Source organism: Sesamum indicum, linkage group LG12 (assembly GCF_026168435.1).
Source record: "Sesamum indicum cultivar Baizhima isolate 11 linkage group LG12, ASM2616843v1, whole genome shotgun sequence".
Taxonomy (NCBI): domain Eukaryota; kingdom Viridiplantae; phylum Streptophyta; class Magnoliopsida; order Lamiales; family Pedaliaceae; genus Sesamum; species Sesamum indicum.
The window spans coordinates 9,677,098-9,697,906 of NC_142668.1; the positions used below are offsets into that span (position 1 = coordinate 9,677,098).

A 20,809-nucleotide genomic window follows, 5' to 3' on the forward strand; every position below is an offset into this window, starting at 1 on the left:
TAAGTCTAAAACATCAAAAGTGTCACCCCACAGAAATCCCATTGACCCCATCGTTCGACTCTACTTTGCCCCCCGGCTCTCCCTCGTCACTCCGGCCCCTCCATATCCATTCCACATTCTTTCCCTCTTTATGACCTTCCAACATATCCCCAGTCTTTTCCTCTTCCTACTTATGTATAGCTGCCTGACAGGGGGGGGGGGGGGTGATACTGTAGTATTTCATCGTGCATTGTTATTAGCAACTCAGATTTTTGCCACCAATATGCTCTAGAATAGCAGGTAATTGTAAGATACAGGACTAATTTAGTGAAAACTTGGTAGTTTCAAGAAAAACATACTGAAGAAGAGAGCATTACCTGTAAGTCACACGTAGTTGGTCACCAACAATTCTAAGTTATGATACCACAAAGAGATATGGAGTAGCTATTACAGCAAACCAACAAGACTAGACCAACTGATAATCAAGATCACTGGAAACTGGCATCATATCATCATTCCAGATGAAATTCTAAAGCAAACTACACCCTGGTCTCGAATTTGTCTCATACAAATGTATACAATGACAATTTACAGTGAGCACTAACTAAGTTAACCTGCATTTCTATCAGAAACGGAGTGAAGTTCTACAGCAAGAATTACTCATTTTGTAGAGGTTCTGCAACTTCAGGCACTTCTTCAGTTTGTGACATTGCGAGCGGTTCTGCAACTTCAGACACTTTTTCTTCAGTTTGTGACATTGCGAGAGGTTCTGCAACTTCAGGCACTTTTTCTTCAGTTTCTGGTGTTGCAAGTGGTTCAGCAACTTCAGGCACCGTTTCTTCAGTTTGTGGAACTTTCCGTTTCGCATGCAATTCAATAAGCTCTTTAGCATTAGCCTCGAGAGCTGTCAACTTCTCGTCCAAAAGCTTAATCTTCTCAACATATCCATCAAATTGGCCAACATAATCCTCTTCTGCTTCCTTCATCTTCTGTTCAAGAACTAAGCAATTCAGTTTATATTCCTCCTCCTGCTTCTTCCGAAGCTTCTCTATTTCTGGAGCTGTCAACATAAGACCCCCAAGTCCAACATCCTTGTAAGTTGGTTCTTCAGGAAGCTGGGCCCTTTCCCTGTATTCTGCAAATAGCTTCTGAGTTTCCTTTAAAGCCTTCCTGTAACCATCTAGGACGCTCCCCATTAAATACAGTTCTCGTTCAAGACGGTAAATTTCCCCATCCTTCTTTTGTATCTCATCCAATCTGGCCTTGTGCAAGTGTTCTATCACACTGTCCCTTTTCTGCAGCTCGGTAAGCAAGATCTGTTGGTTCATATTTGATTGTTCCAAAGCCTGTTCCTTCTCCTCATAAAACATCCTAGCTCTCTCTGACATCTGCTGAATTTGTTCCATGCACATTCCAAAATCTACTGGCTTATGGTCCAATGAATCGCTGATCCTCAGCCTCTTGTTGCTATCATAATGATGTGAGATATTATTCTCAGGTTCAATCACCCTCTTACCTGCATTGTTGAAGAAAGACGGAGTAGAAGCAATGTGCTGCATATCAGCCCTAATATCCACTGAAGATGGGTTGTGAAGCTGCTCCTGTGAACCAAAGGCCATTTGATTTGCCTCCATTGCTTGAAGTAGATTTCCAGTGAACCCATTCCCTTCAAGAGCATCATCATTTGGGAAAACATCAAATTTCTCTGCTATTTCCTCCTCATCGTCCTCCCCACCTGTCTCTTCTTCTTCTTCCTCTTCTTCTTCCTCTTTCCTGGACTCAAGGCTTCCAAGTCCCCCAGCATTTTCTGCACCACACCGCTGCAACAAATGCTCCCCCATATCGTTCTTCCCATGCAAAAGCCATTGTCCTTGCTCGTCTCCTCCCCCCTCCTCATCACTCTCCTTGCACTTCTCAACATCCATCATCTCCACATCCTTAGTTACTTCTTCCGTCTCGCCATCCTGTCCAAGTTTTAGCTCAGTGCTCGGTCCGCCCATCTCGCAATCCTCCCCCGGACTGCCAACTGCACCACTGACATTGACATCCCCATCATTAACTTCATCCTCTTCTTCCTTAGCCTCTGCATCCAATTGCGCAGGCTCCTCTTTCAAGAACAACTCCTCACGCTGAAACTTTATCACGTGCTGCAAATGTGATGCATAATAACAATCCCTCAACTGACCCCCTTGCTTCAATTCCTTCTCCACCATGAACCAAAACAACCCAGCCCAATCCACCTTCTCAGGGTGTCCATCCTTTATCACCTTCAACCAATCCATCACCTCGTTCGGCATCATCCACATATCCTCATGCAAAAGCATCCAATCCAACACGAGTTCCACTATAAATCCTATCGAATCATCAGACAAAGCCTCACAATCCAAATCGACTTCCGCCCCACCCACATTGCCCTTATCCTTCTTCAAAGGCAACCTGAAAGCACGAGCTAAATCAGCTCTATTCACCATGATACGAAGATCATTTACATAGCTAGACCGTAATTTCGGGTTATAAGTAGCAACCAACTGCGCAATCAAGTCAACCCTAATGTTCCTATCAAAATCAATGTGAACAAAGTGCCACAAGCCGAGCTTCTTCAAAAGTTTCTCATGCTTAGCAAAATCAAGAAGCTTGTGGGGTATAAAGGGAATGGGGTTCAATTTCGTCATCAAAGTTTGCAACTTCTCCTCAATCGCTTGCTGTTTCTTGATGTTGGGCTTACCCTTACCCTTACCCTTGCCCTTACCCTTCTTCCGCTTGTTGGCTACCCGCCGGGTACTCGGGTCGGCTGTGGGCGATGTGAGGGTGACAAAAGGAACTGACACGTGAGGGTCGATGATTGGCGGGACAACTTGGAGAGACATACCTGATGGAATCGCTGAAGTATCTGGTTCGTGCGCTTCCTCTACTTCTTCTCCCTCTCCCTCTTCGTCGTCGTCGTCTTCTTCTACTTCCGGGCTTTTGTCTTCCGGATCGAGAATGGGCTGCGGTGGAGGGAGGGTTTCAGGGTCGGATTTAGGTGGTGGGTCGGGTTGATTTGGGGTTTCTTGGTTCAGGGACAGGGAACCATCACGTACGACGTCAGATTCATCGGCCTGTTCTTGCTGCAGAGGTTGTGGGGAGGGTGAGGAACCGGACATGGCTTAACTATTTGCTTAAACTCCTCTCTCTCTCTCTCTCTCCCTTCACGCCGAAGTGCTTTCCAGCTATAGGAAAGAAGAGAAAGGGGACTCTTGTTGAACTCCGCTGTTTGGCCTAGTCTAATTTTCCTGTTTTGAGTACATATACTTCCTTTTTGCTACGTTTTCAACTTTTGGCAATATTTTTCTCTTTTCCTATTGGGTTATATGTAATTTAACCTCTATAATATAGTAAATTAACAATTTATCATTTTATGATTAAAAAAAATCTACCTATTGGTTCTTTTTTGTTTTTCAAAATAAAGCAAAAACACCCATTTTTCTGTGTCTGGTTTGGGATGAAAAATAGAGGAATATTAGAAGTGTAAGTAAAAATGAATGTATAAAAGATAATTTTGTGTTTGTTAGGAGAAAGAAATAGATGTAAAGTAACACTCGATGCATATGAAATTCCCCGAGAGTTCAATTTTGTTTTCATTCAAAATTAAGCGAAAAAGTGAAAGTATAAGAAAAAAAAAAAAAAACTACAGTTTTTATTTACTCAATTACTCATATATATCTATATATATAATTTCTCTCCAATTCTCTTCTCCTTCTTGCTGATAATACCCTACATAATTGCCAAAGAAAAAATAATAGAATTACTGAAAAACTACTACATCGAAGTCAACAATCAGGTAAACAATCTCGTTAGTAATTTTTGTTTATTTAAACTAAATAGTTTAGAGTAAATGAACAAAACTCATTTTGATTAATAAAAATATTTTTATCTTATTTGATAAATATTTTTATTAATAAGTTTTTTTACTTTTTGATGTACTAAAATTATATTAATTAGTATAATATTAATTTATTTATTTTCTGATACAAAGTGAAGAGAAAGGTAATTCAGTAAAAGTTACTACAAAAAAATGCAGGATTTGGGGTGGGTTTAGGAACGATATTTTGTCATTTGGCACCGTTTTGAAGAATGTCATTTTAGACCGAACTTTGGTACGATTTATGACCCATAGCTGCAGATGACGTTACTAATATTTAAGAACGGTTGGTAACCGACAATTCCAATTTAGAATAAATATTGTGACACGTTCATAATGACCCCTCCTAATATTGTCACTAAATTAAAATTTTAGAGTTATAAATTACAAGTTGTCACAATATTGAAGCTTTTAAGTGACAAAAAAAAAAAATCTTGTCGTTGCCTAAAAGTTTTAATGACAAGAATTCTTTTTATCACTTTAATAATATAAAAATAAATGATCTTATAATATGTAATTTTTTTACTGAATTCAAGACTTATTCAATGATAAAAGAAAGTTTTTGTCACTTAATATAATTAATTAGTGACAATATTTATTTAGTCCTTAGCCATTTCGTCACAAAACATACATATCACATAAACCTAAAATGTAAGAATATAATGAGATTATTTGATTTGCATCACACCTCCAATGCACATACTTCTTTCAACAACTTTGAATGTCTCTTCACTTGTAAAACTTATCTAAGACGGTCGAGATGGCAAGTTAATGCCTTTCAACATCCTTCCTTAATCTAAGATCTTGATTTGCGATTATTAAGAGATCTGTCCTAGTCATTTTCGATATAACCAAAAAAGCTTATAGTTTTCTTCCCTTTTAAATTTTACATCTAGATTCTTTGTACCTAGCTACAAATGAGTTTTTACTTGGTTCTTTACTAAACTATACTTATAAGGGCAAATATATACATTCTCATATACATTAATGTGTGAATACGTACGAGGATAATTTAATCATAAAAAAATTTGTTTAACTTGTAATAAATCAGTAATAAGTCAATCAAATATAAATATTAAGTTTTATTTAATTTTTTTATTAATATCAATCAAAATTCACTGAACGAACTTATTTATTAAACAAAAATAACTATATCGATGTTAAATATAATTTATCAAATTATAAAAAATTTACAAATAGTTGCAGCGAATTTGGTTGAGGAGATTATAATTATCCCTTTTATATATGATTATGGTTTACAGAGTTGACAATTCACTTTCCCAAATCGCTCCCTGCAGTAAATGAAATTCCTGTAATAACGTTAAACAGCACAGATTTCTTCTTTTGGTCTCTCTCTCTTGTCTTGTCTGCTCACGGGTTCTCGTGAACGCGCAACGGTCTCATTTCCTGCGTATAAACGAACGGCTAAACAATTTGAAAAACTTTTATAGTACTCCGAGCCCATAAACAGTGCAATCCACTTTCCACGAATTCATTCTCTCTCTACCTTGAAAATGCTTTCTGGAATCTTCGCGTGGGCTCTCCCTTTCTTCTTGATTTCGCTCGTGTCCGCCGTGGCGGAGGCCCAAGGCGGCGGCGGGGCTCCGAGGGAGCTCTGGTGCGTGGGCAAGAACAACGCTGAGGATGCGGCCCTGCAGTCGGCACTCGACTGGACATGCGGGCCCGGCGGAGCCGACTGCGGGCCGATCCAGAAAGGCGGGCCCTGCTACGACGCGTCGGACCTCCAGCGTACGGCGTCGTTTGCCTTCAATGATTACTGCGTCAAGCACGGCTTCTCTGATGAAACCTGCAATTTTGGCAACACTGCTGCTCTTACTTCTCTCAACCCCAGTAAGCAAAGCACTCATAATCGACTTCTTTCTTTTCTTGTTTTTAGCAAAAATTCCACTAAGTTTTTGTTATTTGATTCCCTTCCAGGCCACAGTAATTGCAAATTTCCATCCAGGTGAGAAATATTTTATGGATCCTATTTAAATTTATGCTCTTTGCTTTTCTTGCATACAGAAACTTGACAAATCACTATAATTTAAATAATGGGATCAATCAGCATAGAGCACTCCGATTTTGGGATATATATATTTTTTCAGGCTTCAATCAAGTTAATGTATAGATTCAAAAATGGTGATCTTGCGTGACTTTTATATATGATTGTTTCAGCTTAAGCTCAGGCACTGGGAACTTCAGTGGGGCGGCGACGGATGGCTCAGATACTTCAGATCTGACCAGCAATAGCTCAATCACCTGCCATTTCGGCCGGGCATTGCTTGCGATTCATCTCTTGTTTGCAGTCTTACTGATCTTCTGAGGGAGCAGAAGTCGCGAGCTTTGTATGTAACTAGAAGTTGGTATGAAATGGGCTTCTTTTGAGATGAGAATCGCCTATTGTGTTGATGAATGAAATATCATTGATTTATTCTCTACGTCTCGCTTGATCAATGTGATTCCTTGACTGTTTTACATTGTGCTTCAGCACGCAGCAGCTCGGTAGCAGGATTCTTAATTTTGAGTTGCTTCCACTTTCAGTGTTAGCTGCTCTGCCTGCATTCCCAGTTCAATCCAAGCTTCACTTTTGAGCAATTTTAGAGTAATACATGATGCTATTTCAAAATGGGGATGCGTTAGTTGGTTCTTACTGCTGAATTGCACGTTTCTGTATGTGTTTTGGTATTTTGTCTGGATAGAACCCCAAGAGCTTCTACGATATCGATCATGTGAGTCGAAAATCTGGGTTCAGGTTCGATGCTCTAATCGACAATCAATATATATTCTGCATTGTCATTTATTTTCATAATTAGTTCTGTCTCTGATGTGTTAGAAGAGGTGTTTTGCAATGCATTGAACATTTTGGCACATCTGTACCAGCTGAAAGGAAGTAGTAGGGAAGTTGTGATGTCTGTACACTGGATAATCTACAAGAAATTTCAGCTTTGCGCATGGTAGAACGAGGGGAAATTCTAGCACGAATCCGGCTCAGCCAAAACTAAAACTAATCACGTGGCAAGGGTAATACATTTTCTATATGATTGGCGTTCGATTCAAAAAATGTGACCAAATATATGGCGAATGTATCACACTTGCTGTGTGAATGATTTGGTTCCGAACAAGAATTTTCTAGATATAGTTATGTAGTAGTAACTCATCAACTTTCTACGATTGCTATTACACTGGTGGGTAGATGTTGGAGTGTGGAGTCTGACACTGTTTTGGTCTAGTTTTGGTTTACCGGAAGAATTTTGCTGTGATGAGAAGGCTTTCTGGTTACATTTTTATGGGTGGCTGCCTATTGCGACAATAAGATTTATATCTCAATTTTGCACATTGTGTACAAGAAATTAATAACAGTGGGAGCTGCAGTTTAAGGCTTTTCTGATCCTTTAATTATATCTCATTTTTGCTTTATTCTTTATCTTTTTAGAATTGCAAAAAGGTTCTGTAATTTTTTAATTATCGTGATTTGGGTCATCCTTAAGCTGGAAATTATCTAAGGTTGCCAGAAAATACTATCTGAATTTGACGTGGCATTATAAATTGAGGGAAGTAATTTTATCGGCTAATACATGATGATTGATGTGACAATTACATGACTTTAATTAAAAAAAATAAAATGTGATGTGGCATTAGTGACATTAAGTTATATTATTTACTAAAATTACTATTATTTGTATTTAAGATAAAAGTTTAATACTTTTTACATTTTTGAAAAATTAAATTATCTTTACTTTATTATTAAAATATTATTTAATTTATATGTATTGGGATAAATTATATTCATTATAAGATAAATTAATTAAATATCAAATACAAATAAAGTACATCAAATTATTTATATTGTTTAGTATAGATAATATATATCATTATATGTATTTAAAATAAAAAATATTTTTTATTATTTTTAGATTTTGAAAAAAATTAAAATATTTTTACTTAATTTTTGAGAAAATAAAAAATAATACATTTTTGTGTGTATATTATATGTATATACATAATTACATACAGTGTGTATATATATATATATATATGGTGGTTGCAACGGCTAACCGCCGCCTCAATGGCGGCAGCGACTGCTGCTACTAGCCTTTGGGCGTTGCTATCACTTAGCCTGGGTGACAATGACACCCTTTCGCTATGTTTGTTTTCATTTTTAAATTATTTTCGAGACGAGTCAAAACATACCCAATGTTTGCCATCATTCAAAAACACCTTATTTAGGTGTTTTAAACTGTTTTAACATAAATACATACGTATATATACACACACATACATATACATAAATATATATAAAAAAGACATGATTTGATTATGAATTGACAATGAATAGTAATTTTTGTCTCCCAAAACACAACAATAAACATACAATACTTATTTTAAATTATCTTAAAAAACAAATCCAAACATACATACTATCTCTAACACACACTTATTTATCTTTGTTTTTCTCTCTCTATCTCCATAAAACACAACAAAATACTTAGAAAACGAATCCAAACATTATGTTTCTTTTTTGGGCGACCGCGGTTTGATATGGGCGCAACAAACACCTATTTTTTTTTAGCAGACCTGTTGCCTCCTTCTGTGTTGGGTGATGATTTGCCGCTGCTCAGAGACTGGGCGGCCACGAACGCAGTCACCCCCGAAGCGGAGATTGGCCATAGTTTTTTCTAATTTAAAATGTCATGTCAGATTAAGGTGGCAGTTTTTTAAATAAAACACAGCTAAAAGAGAATCAAAGTCGCAATAATTAAAAAGTTATAAGAACTTTTTTCATTCTTACAAAAATAAAGTATTATAACAGACATAGAATATAGTTAGAATATAAAAAATGCCTTTAATCCTTCAATTATATTGCAGTTCAAAACCTTGGAATGCATGCTGATTTTTGTAGTCTTCAGCGGACCCTTTTTTTTCTTGATGACAAGCGAAGTTCAACATATTGCTCAGATCTAAGACAAATTGCAGATCAAGCCTTGTGAAAATGAGCATCATCACACTCAAGTGGTTTCGCCTTATTTTGGCATCTTTCATTTATATTAACATTAATCACTATACTAAAATAAAAATGACCCCTACACTACAGCAACAATTAATGACATCGTCGCACTAATTTTTAAGTATAATATAATTATACTGCTATTAAATAATTTTAAAGATTAATTATAATTACTTTTTTTTTTTTTAACAAAAGTGGCTCCATATCACTAGACAAACTTTTTGTTGTGTTGAAAATAACTTAAGTTGGTGTTCTTTTATTTTTTATAAATGTGATTTGTTTGCTTATACATTTTATTTTTATTTATAATATATTTTAAAAAGCAACATTCGATGACGGCTAGTATAAAAAAGAAAAACTTCTTTTTACTAAAAAGTTATACTTAGTGACATCGCAACACTATTTTTTTAATGGAATAATTACACTCCATTCACCTAAAGTTTGGTGTAATTATATGTAGATCTCCTATAATTTGAAAAATTATGTCTAGCATCCCTGATGTTTGCTTATGGATAACAAATAAGTCCCTCGTTAATCAAAATTTACCAAACTTGCTGATATTAACAAAAAAATCAGATTTTCTTTTTTATATTTACACTCAACGATTTATTACTAACTTATAGCAGGTGAAATAAATCTTTTTATAACCAAATTACCCTCATATATTTTCAAGCGTTAATGAATGTGAGAAAGTATATTTTCACCATTATAAGAGTAGTTTAGTCCTGAAAAATTGTTTGACATGCAATAAGCCAGTTTTAAGTCAATTAAGGAATTAAGGAGAAAAATCAATGTTCATTCAATTCTTTTTTTGTTATTATCAGCAAATTTAGTGGATTGTGACTAACAGGAGGGTCTATTTGTTAGACGGAAACAAAATCCAAGGGTGCTAGATGTAATTTTTCAAACCACAGAGGATCTATTTATAATTACACCAAACATTAGGGAAGGGGAGTGTAATTATCCCTTTTTTAATATATCACTAATACCCTTCCTGTTTTAGGTGAACCCAATAGAACGACTTCCAACAGAATCTCTTCCTTTTGAACTTCGATCATCTCAACTCATGATCCCAAATTTCATTTTCCCATCCCTCTCTTTCCTTTTTTCGCCCCATGTTCCCACACATGCGACTTAACAAAGAGGATCCCATGGACTTGTTCCAACTTAGGACAATAAGCTTATAAGGTTGGTCTTACTTCACCATCAAGAAAAGTATTCGATTTTCAATTTCAAATTGAACTCAGACGTACTTATTTCTACTGCTCCAACAACGGAATCATCTCAAAATTTGTACTTGGATTTTCTAGGAGGGAAGACCCCAGTTGTGCATATGAAGATCTGTAGATGTACAACCAAGATTCTAGCCGAATATAACAGGGAAGATTAAGATGGCGTATACAAAGATTTCACATTTCCAGTGACAGAAAGTTTTTCTATGTGTGTTTGACATCACATATGAAGTTGTGAAGTTAGTGCATGTGTGTGTTCATTTTGCTCACTGATGTAAAATGTTGAAAGCAACTGTATTAATTGAGGACAATATATTGTGGGTCCTATCGCATGCAGAAAGGTTATATTAAGTTCATCAAGTGTTTTGATAAAATAAAATTACGGAGCTTATAAAATATTAGTGATGACATACTTGTGATTAATTTGAGGTAATTTACTAAAATTCTATAAATAAATTAGCAACTACTTATATTTTGTACGATATTTTTCTAAAAAAAATTATTAAATATTTTATAATATCTTAAAAGCTCTTAAATATTTTATAAGATATTTTAAAAAGTTTATAAGTTCACATAAACACTAATCCAACTATTTGACATTTTTATTTGTTTATTTCTTTATACTCCTTTCACACTCAACGCCAGAAAAAAGAGCACAACAGGAAAGCTCAGAAGCGCCTCATTTTCATCCGAAATTCAGAAGAAAGCAACGGACCCAACCCGTCGCTGTGGGCACAATTGTCATCACAGCTGCCTGATGTATGTGGGGGTTGTGCACCAGCCGAGAACCGAACCCGGGTCTGTAACGTGGCAGAATACTATTTTACCACTAGACCACTGGTGGTGATTGGGATGGAATTCCTCTTTATTTGCAGAAGACGGATTTATAATTAAAATTTGGGAAGTTCTTAGATGATTTTGCTTGAGGATTTAATTGGTCAGCAGTACCTTATCCCTTAGCGAATCATGCATGTTTGATAATTTTTGTCAAGGTCATAAGGTGCATTTGGTGGTAATTAACTTAGCAGTTGAGCTCAAGAGTTATACAAAAATAGATATGCACCCAGACTGGCAAATCAAACATGGACATTAGAGCTCATTAAGAAATTTATTGATTGCAAACGGGTTTTATAAAATAAAATACAAATGTGATGGGCACAATTGAAAGATATAAAGAGCATTTGGTTGTCAAGTGCTTAATTTACATAATTGAGGACTTCAACTTCCATGACCATTTGCACTTGTTGCTAAACTCATCTAGCTCCGTGCATATATATATTATTGTCTGTTGTAGTTGCGTGGAGACAAAAATTTCACCAAACGGACATGAACAACACGTTCTTGCACAAAGGCTTGGATGAGGAAGTTTACATGAACCTTCTGTCTGAATTCTAGAACTGCCATGAGGACAAAGTGTGTTAATTGTGCAAATCGCCCTATAATTGGAGTACAAAATTAATTAATTAATGCACTTCCAAGTCATGAATTACATAATTTTATGTCAGTAACTCATTATTTACTTTACTTACTCAAATAAAACATAATTATGGGGTTTATAGTTTATGTGGATGAGTGTTTCATCGTCAAGACCTTGGGACGTTGAAGTCCTTTTTTAGGCATTAAAGTAGCTCGTTCGCCAAAGGGCTTATTCTTTTGGTAATCCAATGCTTCTAATGAGCAAACAAACACTTCAAATTTATGTGTACAATACTGAATATAAAATTTAAATAAATATATTTTAATTAAATAATTTTACAAAAAGAATTTACGAGAAGCTATTGAGAAAAGAGTAAGAAAAGGGAAAAAACCGTGAAGGTTGAAGATAAATAAAAGTAAAGGACGAAATGGTTTAAAAAATATATAAAAATAAATGTAACGCACCAAAAAATTGAAGATACTAAAATAATATCTTTTTAATTAAAAAATAGTATAAATGATGAGAGCTTAAGTCCAATTACCCTTGTAAATATTCATAATTTAGTTGTTTTGTAATTAAACTAGGATTTTGAGAAAAAATCTCTAGTCAACAATATCAATTAACGTTATAAAATTTCTTAATGAAAAAAGAACTAACCAGGTAAAGCTCAGCAACGCCGCATTCATCCCAAGATCGGAGGAAGGACGGACCCAACCGTCGCCGTAGGCGTAGTCATCCTCACAGCCACCTGGAGATACTTTGCACCAGCCGGGAATCGAACCCGGGTCTGTACCGTGGCAGGGTACTATTCTACCACTAGACCACTGGTGCTTGTTGTTCATCTTGAATTGTTAGTTTATATTATAGTATAAATGTTTAAGTCAAAAACTCTGACAACGCAATTCAAATTTTTAGGAGTTAGTAATAAAAAATAGTAAGGGCTATGTACCGAAATGATTACATACTATTTTTTAAAAAAATAAGTATAATATATTAATTTATTAAAAATTTACAAAGAAATGAGTTTAAGTTAACAGAATATTTTAGAGTATTAAATTTTACCTATATACCCGACAATTTTAAAGTATTTATAGCAATTTATTTATTTTTAAAATTTTGTAGGTTTTTCTACCCATGGGGTAGGGTTACAGTTTAACATTCTATTAATAATTTACAAAATTTAGAACCTAAGAATATGTACATTTTGTTCATTGGGAAGAAAGCCCAATTTATTATTATGTTTAGTATTTTTATGTAAATTTAGAAGTCGAGAAACACAATAGCATTTAGAGGGTGTTTAGGTGAGTTTATAATCTTTTCAAAACATCTCGTAAGATGATCGAGAGCTTATAAGATATTACAAAATTTTTGGTAACTGTTTAAGAAAAAGAATTTATTTGTGATGTTGGGAACTTATAAACTCTTTTCTTTTAATAAATTCCAAGCGCATCACATAGCAATTAACTCTATGGGGAATTTTGGAGGCGATTATTGAATCGATTTCTGAAACTCCTTGGGCTAACGAGATCTCTTCGTGGTTGTAATCCCATCTATGAGCCTCGAGGACAAGGCCCAAATTCGAGGGCTAGCTAATGATTTGGTTTATGATCTGTTATCACTAACTAAAATAAAAAAAATATGACAAAAGTTCTTAGAACAAGATAGAGACAGTGACAATTGTTTAAAAATTCTTCATTATGTTTTGTATTTAACGTTATATAAATGAATAAAAGAGGAAAAAAAAACAAAAAATTTGCAGCAAAAATCATCTTCTTCCTCCTACTTTTCTGGAGCGCATCCCTCCTCGAATTGAGGGACACTAATTTCATAATCATGTCCGTATCAACATGCACTAAATTACCCTTAAGTTGAGTTATCATGTATCAGAATGTGCACAAAACAAGAAGGCTCAGGAGCGCCGCATTTTCGTCCGAAAGTCGGAAGAAGGCGACAGACCCAACCGTCGCTATGGGCGCAGATGTCAATCACAGCCATCTCTAGAATGCATCAGCAGGGCATGGAACTCGGGTCAGTGTAGTGGCAGGGTACTATTGTACCACTAGAACTCTAGTGCTTGTTGATTGTAACCCCTCCCAAGTAATATATCAAGATAGGCCACCAGACAACTAGAAACAAATTAATGCAAATGGGTTTAAATATATTTTTGGTCCTATAATTTTGATATTTTAACATTTTTATCCTTTATTTTTTAAGAATTGTAAAATAATTCTATAATTTTTTGACATTTCGAGACATTGGTCCTTTTAGTGTCGGATTTTGCAAAAGTTGCTAGAATAAATCATGTGGCCTTCTCGATTTCGCCATTTTTATGCTTTTATCTTTTTAGAGGTTGCAAAAGAGTTTTATAACTTTTTGATATTTCATAATTTGATCCTTTTGGTACCGTATTTTGCAAAAAAATACCGGAATAAATCATGTGACAGATATATATACATATATATATATATTTAAAAATTCGTTTGTGTTGGCAAAAGTGAAGCAATCAGAACAAAAATCCCAATTTAAAGAACCACGTGAAGTGTACATGATTTATTCCAAAGGCTTTTGCAAAATTCAGCACCAAAAGGATCAAAATTACTAAATGCCAAAAAATTACAGAATTCTTTTACAATTCTAAAAAGATAAAAAATAAAAATATCATAATACCAAAATTATAAAATCAAAAATAATTTAAGCCTATGCAAATGAGTGGACTTCTCTCCAAAGAAACAAAGGCACGCGCAAACTCTTAATTGAATCTTAATTACTTCTCCTATTTCATTTTCACATAATAAATACAAAGCGAAAACGTCAACGTTTCTCAAAGTTTCAAACCCTCCCCCATCCACTTCAGATATTGATCATAAATATAAAATATGTGTACGAGTGAAGCAAAACTAATCAGAGGGTACTATAAATCATTTGAAAGAAATCAAAGTATTCTGGATATTATCTATAGTGATTTAGTTGTGATTTTTAGATGGGCCTATCACTAGAGGTAGCAATAAATATTTTATAACCTTTATATATAATTTTTTTAGGTATTATTATGTTCGTCTTATTAAGTTTAGGGATGATTTTTTTGAACAAGGATCGATATCGTTAATATGTATGTAATGTATTAAAGTTTGACCAAGACGCCCAATTCAAGATATAGTCCATTTTGACACTTTCAAAATGAAATCGTCAAAACTAAGTGTAAGCTCAAGCTTGAAAGGCTTCCATACATTTTGCATAATGTTCCGTTGTCATATTATACTTACTAATATATCATTTTGAAGTTTTAAAAGTCATGGGGTGTTGTTACAAATTTAATGTTTCAAAACTTCAAAAATACTATAGGAGGTGGATTAATAAGTCAATTAAGAATAAATATAAATTTTAATTTAATGTTTTGTTGCTAATAATATTAAATTCGGTGAAATTTGACTAATTGAGGGATTTATTTGTTCGACAAAAATAAACAATGGGATTAGTAAATGTAATTTTTTAAATTACACGGGATCCATAATGTAATTTTTAAAATTACGTGGGATCCACAAGTACATAATTACACGGGATAATTACACTTTTGGTTCCCAAACATTACCACTTATTCGATTTTGGTCCTCCAACATAGGCCCGTTACAGTTTTGATCCTCAAACAACTATTTTTTCACACTTTCCGTCCTTGCCGTCATCTTTTTGTCAAACTTGACGGAGGAGCCTCATGTGAGACTCACGTGAGTGGAGACTGGAGGGAAATTAGCAGATTTTTCCCTCTAAATTGAAGGTCTTCCCTTATTCTTTGTCTTCTATGTTATGCTCATCTCCATACACCTTAACACCATTTTTTCCTTCTCAAAAAGCAACAAAAGTTCAAAAATGGTATTAAGATGTATGGCATATTTTGTTTGTTCATTTTGGAGCTTTTGTTACTTTTTGAGAGAAAAAAAAAATGGTGTTAAGGTGTGTGGAAATGAGCGTAGTAACATAGAAAACAAAGAATAAAGGAAGACCATCAATTTGGAGGAAAAAATATGCTAATTTTCCTCTATTTTCCGCCTCACCTGAGTCCTACGTGAGGCCCTCCAGCAAGTTTGACGAAAAGATGATGGCATAGATGGAAAGTGTAAAAGATGAATGTTTGAGGACGAAAATTGTAACGGACCTATGTTCGAGGACCAAAATTGAATAAGTGATAATATTTTCGAACCGAAAGTGTAATTAATTATTCCTAATTACATCATATCGTATGGGTGGCCTGTATAATTATTAAAAAAAAGAAAAAGAATTAAGAAACATAAAGAGTCATTGAAATGCCCCTAACTAATTAAAATCAATGTAATAAAAGCGAAAAATCACCAAAAATGTAAAAAAAGTCTAAACTATATATATATATATATATATATATATATGAATATTTAAATGAATTAATGCCCAAAAAGGTTAAGATAATATGTGAACATGCAAAAGGACTAAAACACTTCAAAAACATAAAATAAAAAACATATATACAAAACATGCATTATAAAAATTTCCTATGTATAAATGTCCAAGTGATGAGTCATTCATATTAAACTATTGAGAAACTAATATTCGAATATAGAAAATCACCAAAATATATTTAAATGATATCATAATCTAATTTACTTGGGATTTAATGTTATAATTATGATAGATTAATTTGAAAAATATATATATAATATATATTACTGTCGTCCTGGATATATATATATATATATATATATAAAATGCTTTGATTAAATACAATAAATTAATCTTTTCTTTTCTTTTGGTGCATTACAAGACCACTCCGAACCCATCCAGTTGCGGACCAATGTACTTGGAACCATATTGAGCCCAATCCCATTCGGAACTCATCCATCCATTTCCACCCATAACTAATATGTATTATATGGGGAAAATTGTATTTTTTCTTCCGTAGGATTTTTTTACTTTTAATTTAATTGATTATGAGATTCTCATATTTGGTCTTATAATCTCAAAAAAGTAGCAGTTTTGGTCCTATAACATATTTCTATTAGATGTTTAATGAAAAAGGTCACGTGACCATTAAGTGCTTAGGACCAAATTAAAGTGTCAATTTTTGAAAGTTATGGGACCAAAAGTGTAAAAACTCTAACTGTCACATGCTAAGCACGTGGCATTTTTCATTAAAATATATAATAAAAATATGTCATGGGACCAAAAGTGCTATTTTTTATAAATTAAAGGATGAAAAGTGATAATTTCATAACCAATGGCACTAAAAATGAAAAAGACCTAATTTACGGGATGAAAACTGTCATTTCCCCGCATTACATGCATTTTGGTCTATAATTTAGGTCATTTGTTGTTTACATTCTTTAATTTTTTAAAGATAGCATCTTGGTTCCACATCTTTTTATTTTTTGTGATTTTGGTCTTTTTATTCTTTTGAGTTTACCTCTATCGGCGAAAAGGTGAATTCTAGCGAAAAAAATAATTGAAATTGCAAAGACTAAAAAAAAAGTTACGTCATTATTTTGCAATCCTAGAAAGGTAAAAATGCCGAAGTATAAAAAAATACAGGATAAAAAATATAGTTAAGCCCAATTTTAATACTCTTAAGATTTAATGATTAATTAATCTTTAATTTCTTAAATTAAGAAACTAATTGAAGTAGGTTACATTGATTAACTAAAGAAGAATTTCTTGATTTTTTCAAGTTAATAAATCTCACCACTGAAATTTGTTCAGTTACTTCTGAACAAAAGATGGATTATTTAATTTGAAATGATAACCATTTTCACCCAACCAAAATTCCCTATTATTATTGTTGGCAGAACGGGGACTCGGCACGAAGAAGTAAGTACTTAGAAAAAAGTCACATCAGCAACAATAGTCTTGAATGTACCAAGTTGTAGTGCTTAATTGCTACATTCAATTTCAATAGGACTAAAATTATTATTCATGTTAAGTTATTAGACTATAATTGCAATTATTCTCGATGTTTTCACTATAATTTAGTTAGGAAAAATTATAATTTTAGTCCTGTAATTATAGGAAGTATTAATGTTAGTCTTGCTGGAATCAAATTTGGCAATTTAACCGCTGCAATTTAAAAAACATTATTACGTTCAAGACAAAATAGGTTGAAATTTGCAATTTGGCTAAAATTTTGGGTCCACGTGAGGTACACATGCTATATTCCGATCAAATTTGCAATTTTTAATGGGTTGTCATTAACTTGCCAATTTTGTTAAATTGTAGGGTTTAATTGCCAAATTGATCGAATTTCAATAGAACTAAAATTACCACTCTTGTATAATGACCATGTTGTGTTCAATATGATCTTAATTAAGTCGATTATGTCAGAAGAAATTGCAATTTTAGTCTTGTAACTATAAAGGTATCAACGTTAGTCTTATTGGAATTGAATTTGGCAATTAAGTCTTGTAATTTTAAAACGTTCATACATTAAAGACAAAATTAGCTGAAAATTATAATTTGGGTGGAATTCCAAGCTCATGTGAGGGGCACGTGCCAAACTCCGGCCAAATTTGCAATATTATGTGGATTTTGTCGGTTTTTTTTTTCTTTATGAGGGGAAAACAGTAAAACTTTCATAGCTTAAAGTAAATCAGGTTAACCGTAGATACAAACTGTACCAAATAAAAAAAACTATCAGAAAATAAGTAACTTATCCTACTGCACGCTGCATCACCAAAAGGAATACTATCAAAACGCTTGTAATTATGGAAGCAACAATTATATTATTATATCAATAATTCAATAAATTGATCGACTGAACAATATATTGGTTAAATAAAAATTCAGTACATTAACTAAAAACAATGAAATTATAAATTAATCACAATTAACTCACATAAATTGGGACAAATATCCAAAAGTTTGGTAGGACTCAATTTAACATGATCTTGAATTAGTTCATGAACTTCAACTTTAAGCACTAGACTAAGACATCGTTGCTAAGGGTGGCTCATCGTGTTGTTTACGCCTATTTTGTTAGAACCAGCTGGAAGAAGGAAGAAACTGAAACTCTTGATGTTCATGACACTTTTGGAAACTAAAACACAAAGAAATAATTGAAAACAAAAAGCCATTAGTTCTTCCTTTTCTGTATCCCACAACTGGATTCAAATGTTTTGGAGTCGGAAGAGAAGCAGGAAATGACAAAAGGGATTCACATGACTTACAACCTGTTCATTTGGATTATTACTTCAAATATGATTGAAAAACTAAATTGAACAATGAACAAGTGTAGCTTGATTTTGTTGAAGGAAGTTCGATCTCATCACGAGAAGCAAGAATTTAACTGGAAAATAATGCAAATAAATGTCCCGGCAACATCGTACGTGTAGTGGAGGAAAACAAGAAGTATCAGAAGACAAGTATCGGCTGAAATTGCAAATTCAGTCCTGCAGAAATCAAAACAAAAAAATCATCATATCCTAAAATTCTTTCCAAGAATCATGATGTTCTTCCCTCTCGCCGTTAGATTGGTTGGATTCGAGAAACGTTCATCTTTCAAGACTGGTGGAGCAGATGCACTGTGAAAGATCATCAGAACAAGCGAAACGAAGTTAATTCATCGTGTATAAGCAACAAACTAATAAAATGAGAATTTTCGGCTAAAAATGTACCTAATTATTGAATGGAGATGATTAAAACATCCTGGATTTTGATTCAGCCACGAGTTCCCGGCTCTTCCTCACCATAAATTCGAGCTGGAACACGAAATCCCAACCCGGACGGGCTCCCGAAATCAGAAGATTGAGGAGGGCCAGAAGGATCAGGATTCTGCTCATCTGAGGAACCTAGAAATGGCCTCTGATTCCAGGCCTGATGAGCTGCTATGTTCGAAAGGAGGAGCTCCCTGTGAGAAAACGGCAATCCTTGAGGAAATAGAGCCTGTTGCGAGATCTCCTGCGAATTCATCAGAAATCCAACCCTACCATCCATATCTCCGCCGCTATTCCAACCACCGATTCTTTGGAAAGTTTCGTGAAGTGGGAGCACTGGGTTCCCCGCATTTCCATGGTCATGGTTGTCAGAATGCAAAGTGTGAAGAGACAGGCCGAGATCTTGGGCCTGGAACGGCGCCCTGGAGACAGAATCACTTGAGAAACCTGGAAAACTACCCAACGAGCTCGTGGGGAAGAAGGATTTCATAGTGTTTTCAAGATGGGCGTCGGGTTCTCCAGGTCGCCCCATAAACGAAGAATTAGGATTATTAGCGAGTAGTTGATAACCTGGAGGAGTTTCCGACTGCTGGTCCAGTGGTAGCTGATGATCATTACTACCTGAGGTTGGAGCCAAGTGGTTGCTGTGATTGGCCTGTGAAGGGGGCAGCTGATTGAGCTTGTCGATGGCGGTTTTGGCCTTGTTGATGAGCCAGTCCACAGCTTTGCTAGGGCGGTCATAGCCTAACCGATCCTGGACGTCGTAGAACTGGATTGCCGTGTGGGCCGAAAGCCTCACTCTCCGGTCCCTAGGCCCTTTCGACGTGTAGACCTTGCTGTGCCTGTCCTTCCGGCCGATGGACCGTAGAATTTGGCCACCTTGGACTTGGGCTATTTCTCCTCCTTCTCTAACTGTACTTTTCATACTTCCAACTCTTGGTGTTGGCTCATGGGATGGATAGTCTTGAAATTTTCTGACTGTTGAAACTGTAGTAATTGGTAAAAGCAGAATAGTACGTACTTTTGGTGACTCTTTCTTTCTGGTAAGTGATTATTCCACCCGATCAAACCCCTCTCCTTAAATTTTCCCTTCTAAAAGCTTTACCTGTTTCAGCTTTTTCCTCTCTTAATTTCTGAAAAACTGCGGCCAATATCCCTTGACTTGCTTTTATTCACAACCTAAACTCTTGAGGGGGGCTGCTTTATCACAGCATATAGACTGCAAACTGCTACCACTCTGAGGCCTGATACTGCCGCTGCCGATTGAGATCCGCAGAAAAAAACAGCTTACACAGGAACAAGATGATGACAGTAAAGACAAACTTAGTATTTTAACCTACACAAGTATTTGTCATCAGAAGTTAGTGAGAAGTAAGACAAATTGCAGGGGCAGAGATTTGGTGGAGACACAATGTGAATCTACTCCAAGAATTCTCCCAGGATCCTTTGGAAAAAGGAAAAATCTTGATGAGGAAGGGTTAGATTGGAAGGTACAAGAATGAATGGAACAGTAGATCTATTGGGTTGGGGGGTGGGGAGTGGGGGTGTCTCTATAACTCTACCTCTGCAGCAGTTGTGATCCCTTTGAGGCAACTATATTTATGC

The 20,809-nt window shown here is 34.9% G+C and overlaps 3 protein-coding genes and 3 non-coding genes across 6 annotated transcripts; 1 reads left to right on the plus strand and 5 right to left on the minus strand.

Annotated features, from left to right (window-relative positions):
• Window positions 1–373: 373 nt before the first annotated feature.
• On the minus strand, window positions 374–3,254 carry LOC105178452 (uncharacterized). Its single transcript, XM_011101920.3, has one exon. The coding sequence runs from the start codon at window positions 3,120–3,122 to the stop codon at window positions 636–638; it is 2,487 nt and encodes an 828-aa protein (XP_011100222.2). The 5' UTR covers window positions 3,123–3,254; the 3' UTR covers window positions 374–635.
• A 1,945-nt stretch (window positions 3,255–5,199) lies between these two features.
• LOC105178451 (PLASMODESMATA CALLOSE-BINDING PROTEIN 5) lies at window positions 5,200–6,321 on the plus strand. The gene is made up of 3 exons (XM_011101919.3): window positions 5,200–5,731; window positions 5,819–5,846; window positions 6,059–6,321. Exons 1-3 carry the CDS (start codon window positions 5,395–5,397, stop codon window positions 6,204–6,206), a joined length of 513 nt encoding a protein of 170 aa, XP_011100221.1. The 5' UTR covers window positions 5,200–5,394; the 3' UTR covers window positions 6,207–6,321.
• A 4,463-nt stretch (window positions 6,322–10,784) lies between these two features.
• On the minus strand, window positions 10,785–10,873 carry LOC148784842 (small nucleolar RNA snoR114). The gene has a single exon (XR_016063457.1). It is a non-coding gene; the product is annotated as a small nucleolar RNA snoR114 (small nucleolar RNA).
• Window positions 10,874–12,297: 1,424 nt separating this feature from the next.
• Window positions 12,298–12,368, minus strand: TRNAG-GCC (transfer RNA glycine (anticodon GCC)). The gene has a single exon. It is a non-coding gene; the product is annotated as a tRNA-Gly (tRNA).
• A 1,074-nt stretch (window positions 12,369–13,442) lies between these two features.
• On the minus strand, window positions 13,443–13,531 carry LOC148784843 (small nucleolar RNA snoR114). Its single transcript, XR_016063460.1, has one exon. It is a non-coding gene; the product is annotated as a small nucleolar RNA snoR114 (small nucleolar RNA).
• A 5,234-nt stretch (window positions 13,532–18,765) lies between these two features.
• On the minus strand, window positions 18,766–20,809 carry LOC105178450 (transcription factor TCP10). The gene is made up of 2 exons (XM_011101918.3): window positions 19,166–20,809; window positions 18,766–19,072 (listed from the first exon to the last, which is right to left on the minus strand). Exon 1 carries the CDS (start codon window positions 20,127–20,129, stop codon window positions 19,209–19,211), a length of 921 nt encoding a protein of 306 aa, XP_011100220.2. The 5' UTR covers window positions 20,130–20,809; the 3' UTR covers window positions 18,766–19,072; window positions 19,166–19,208.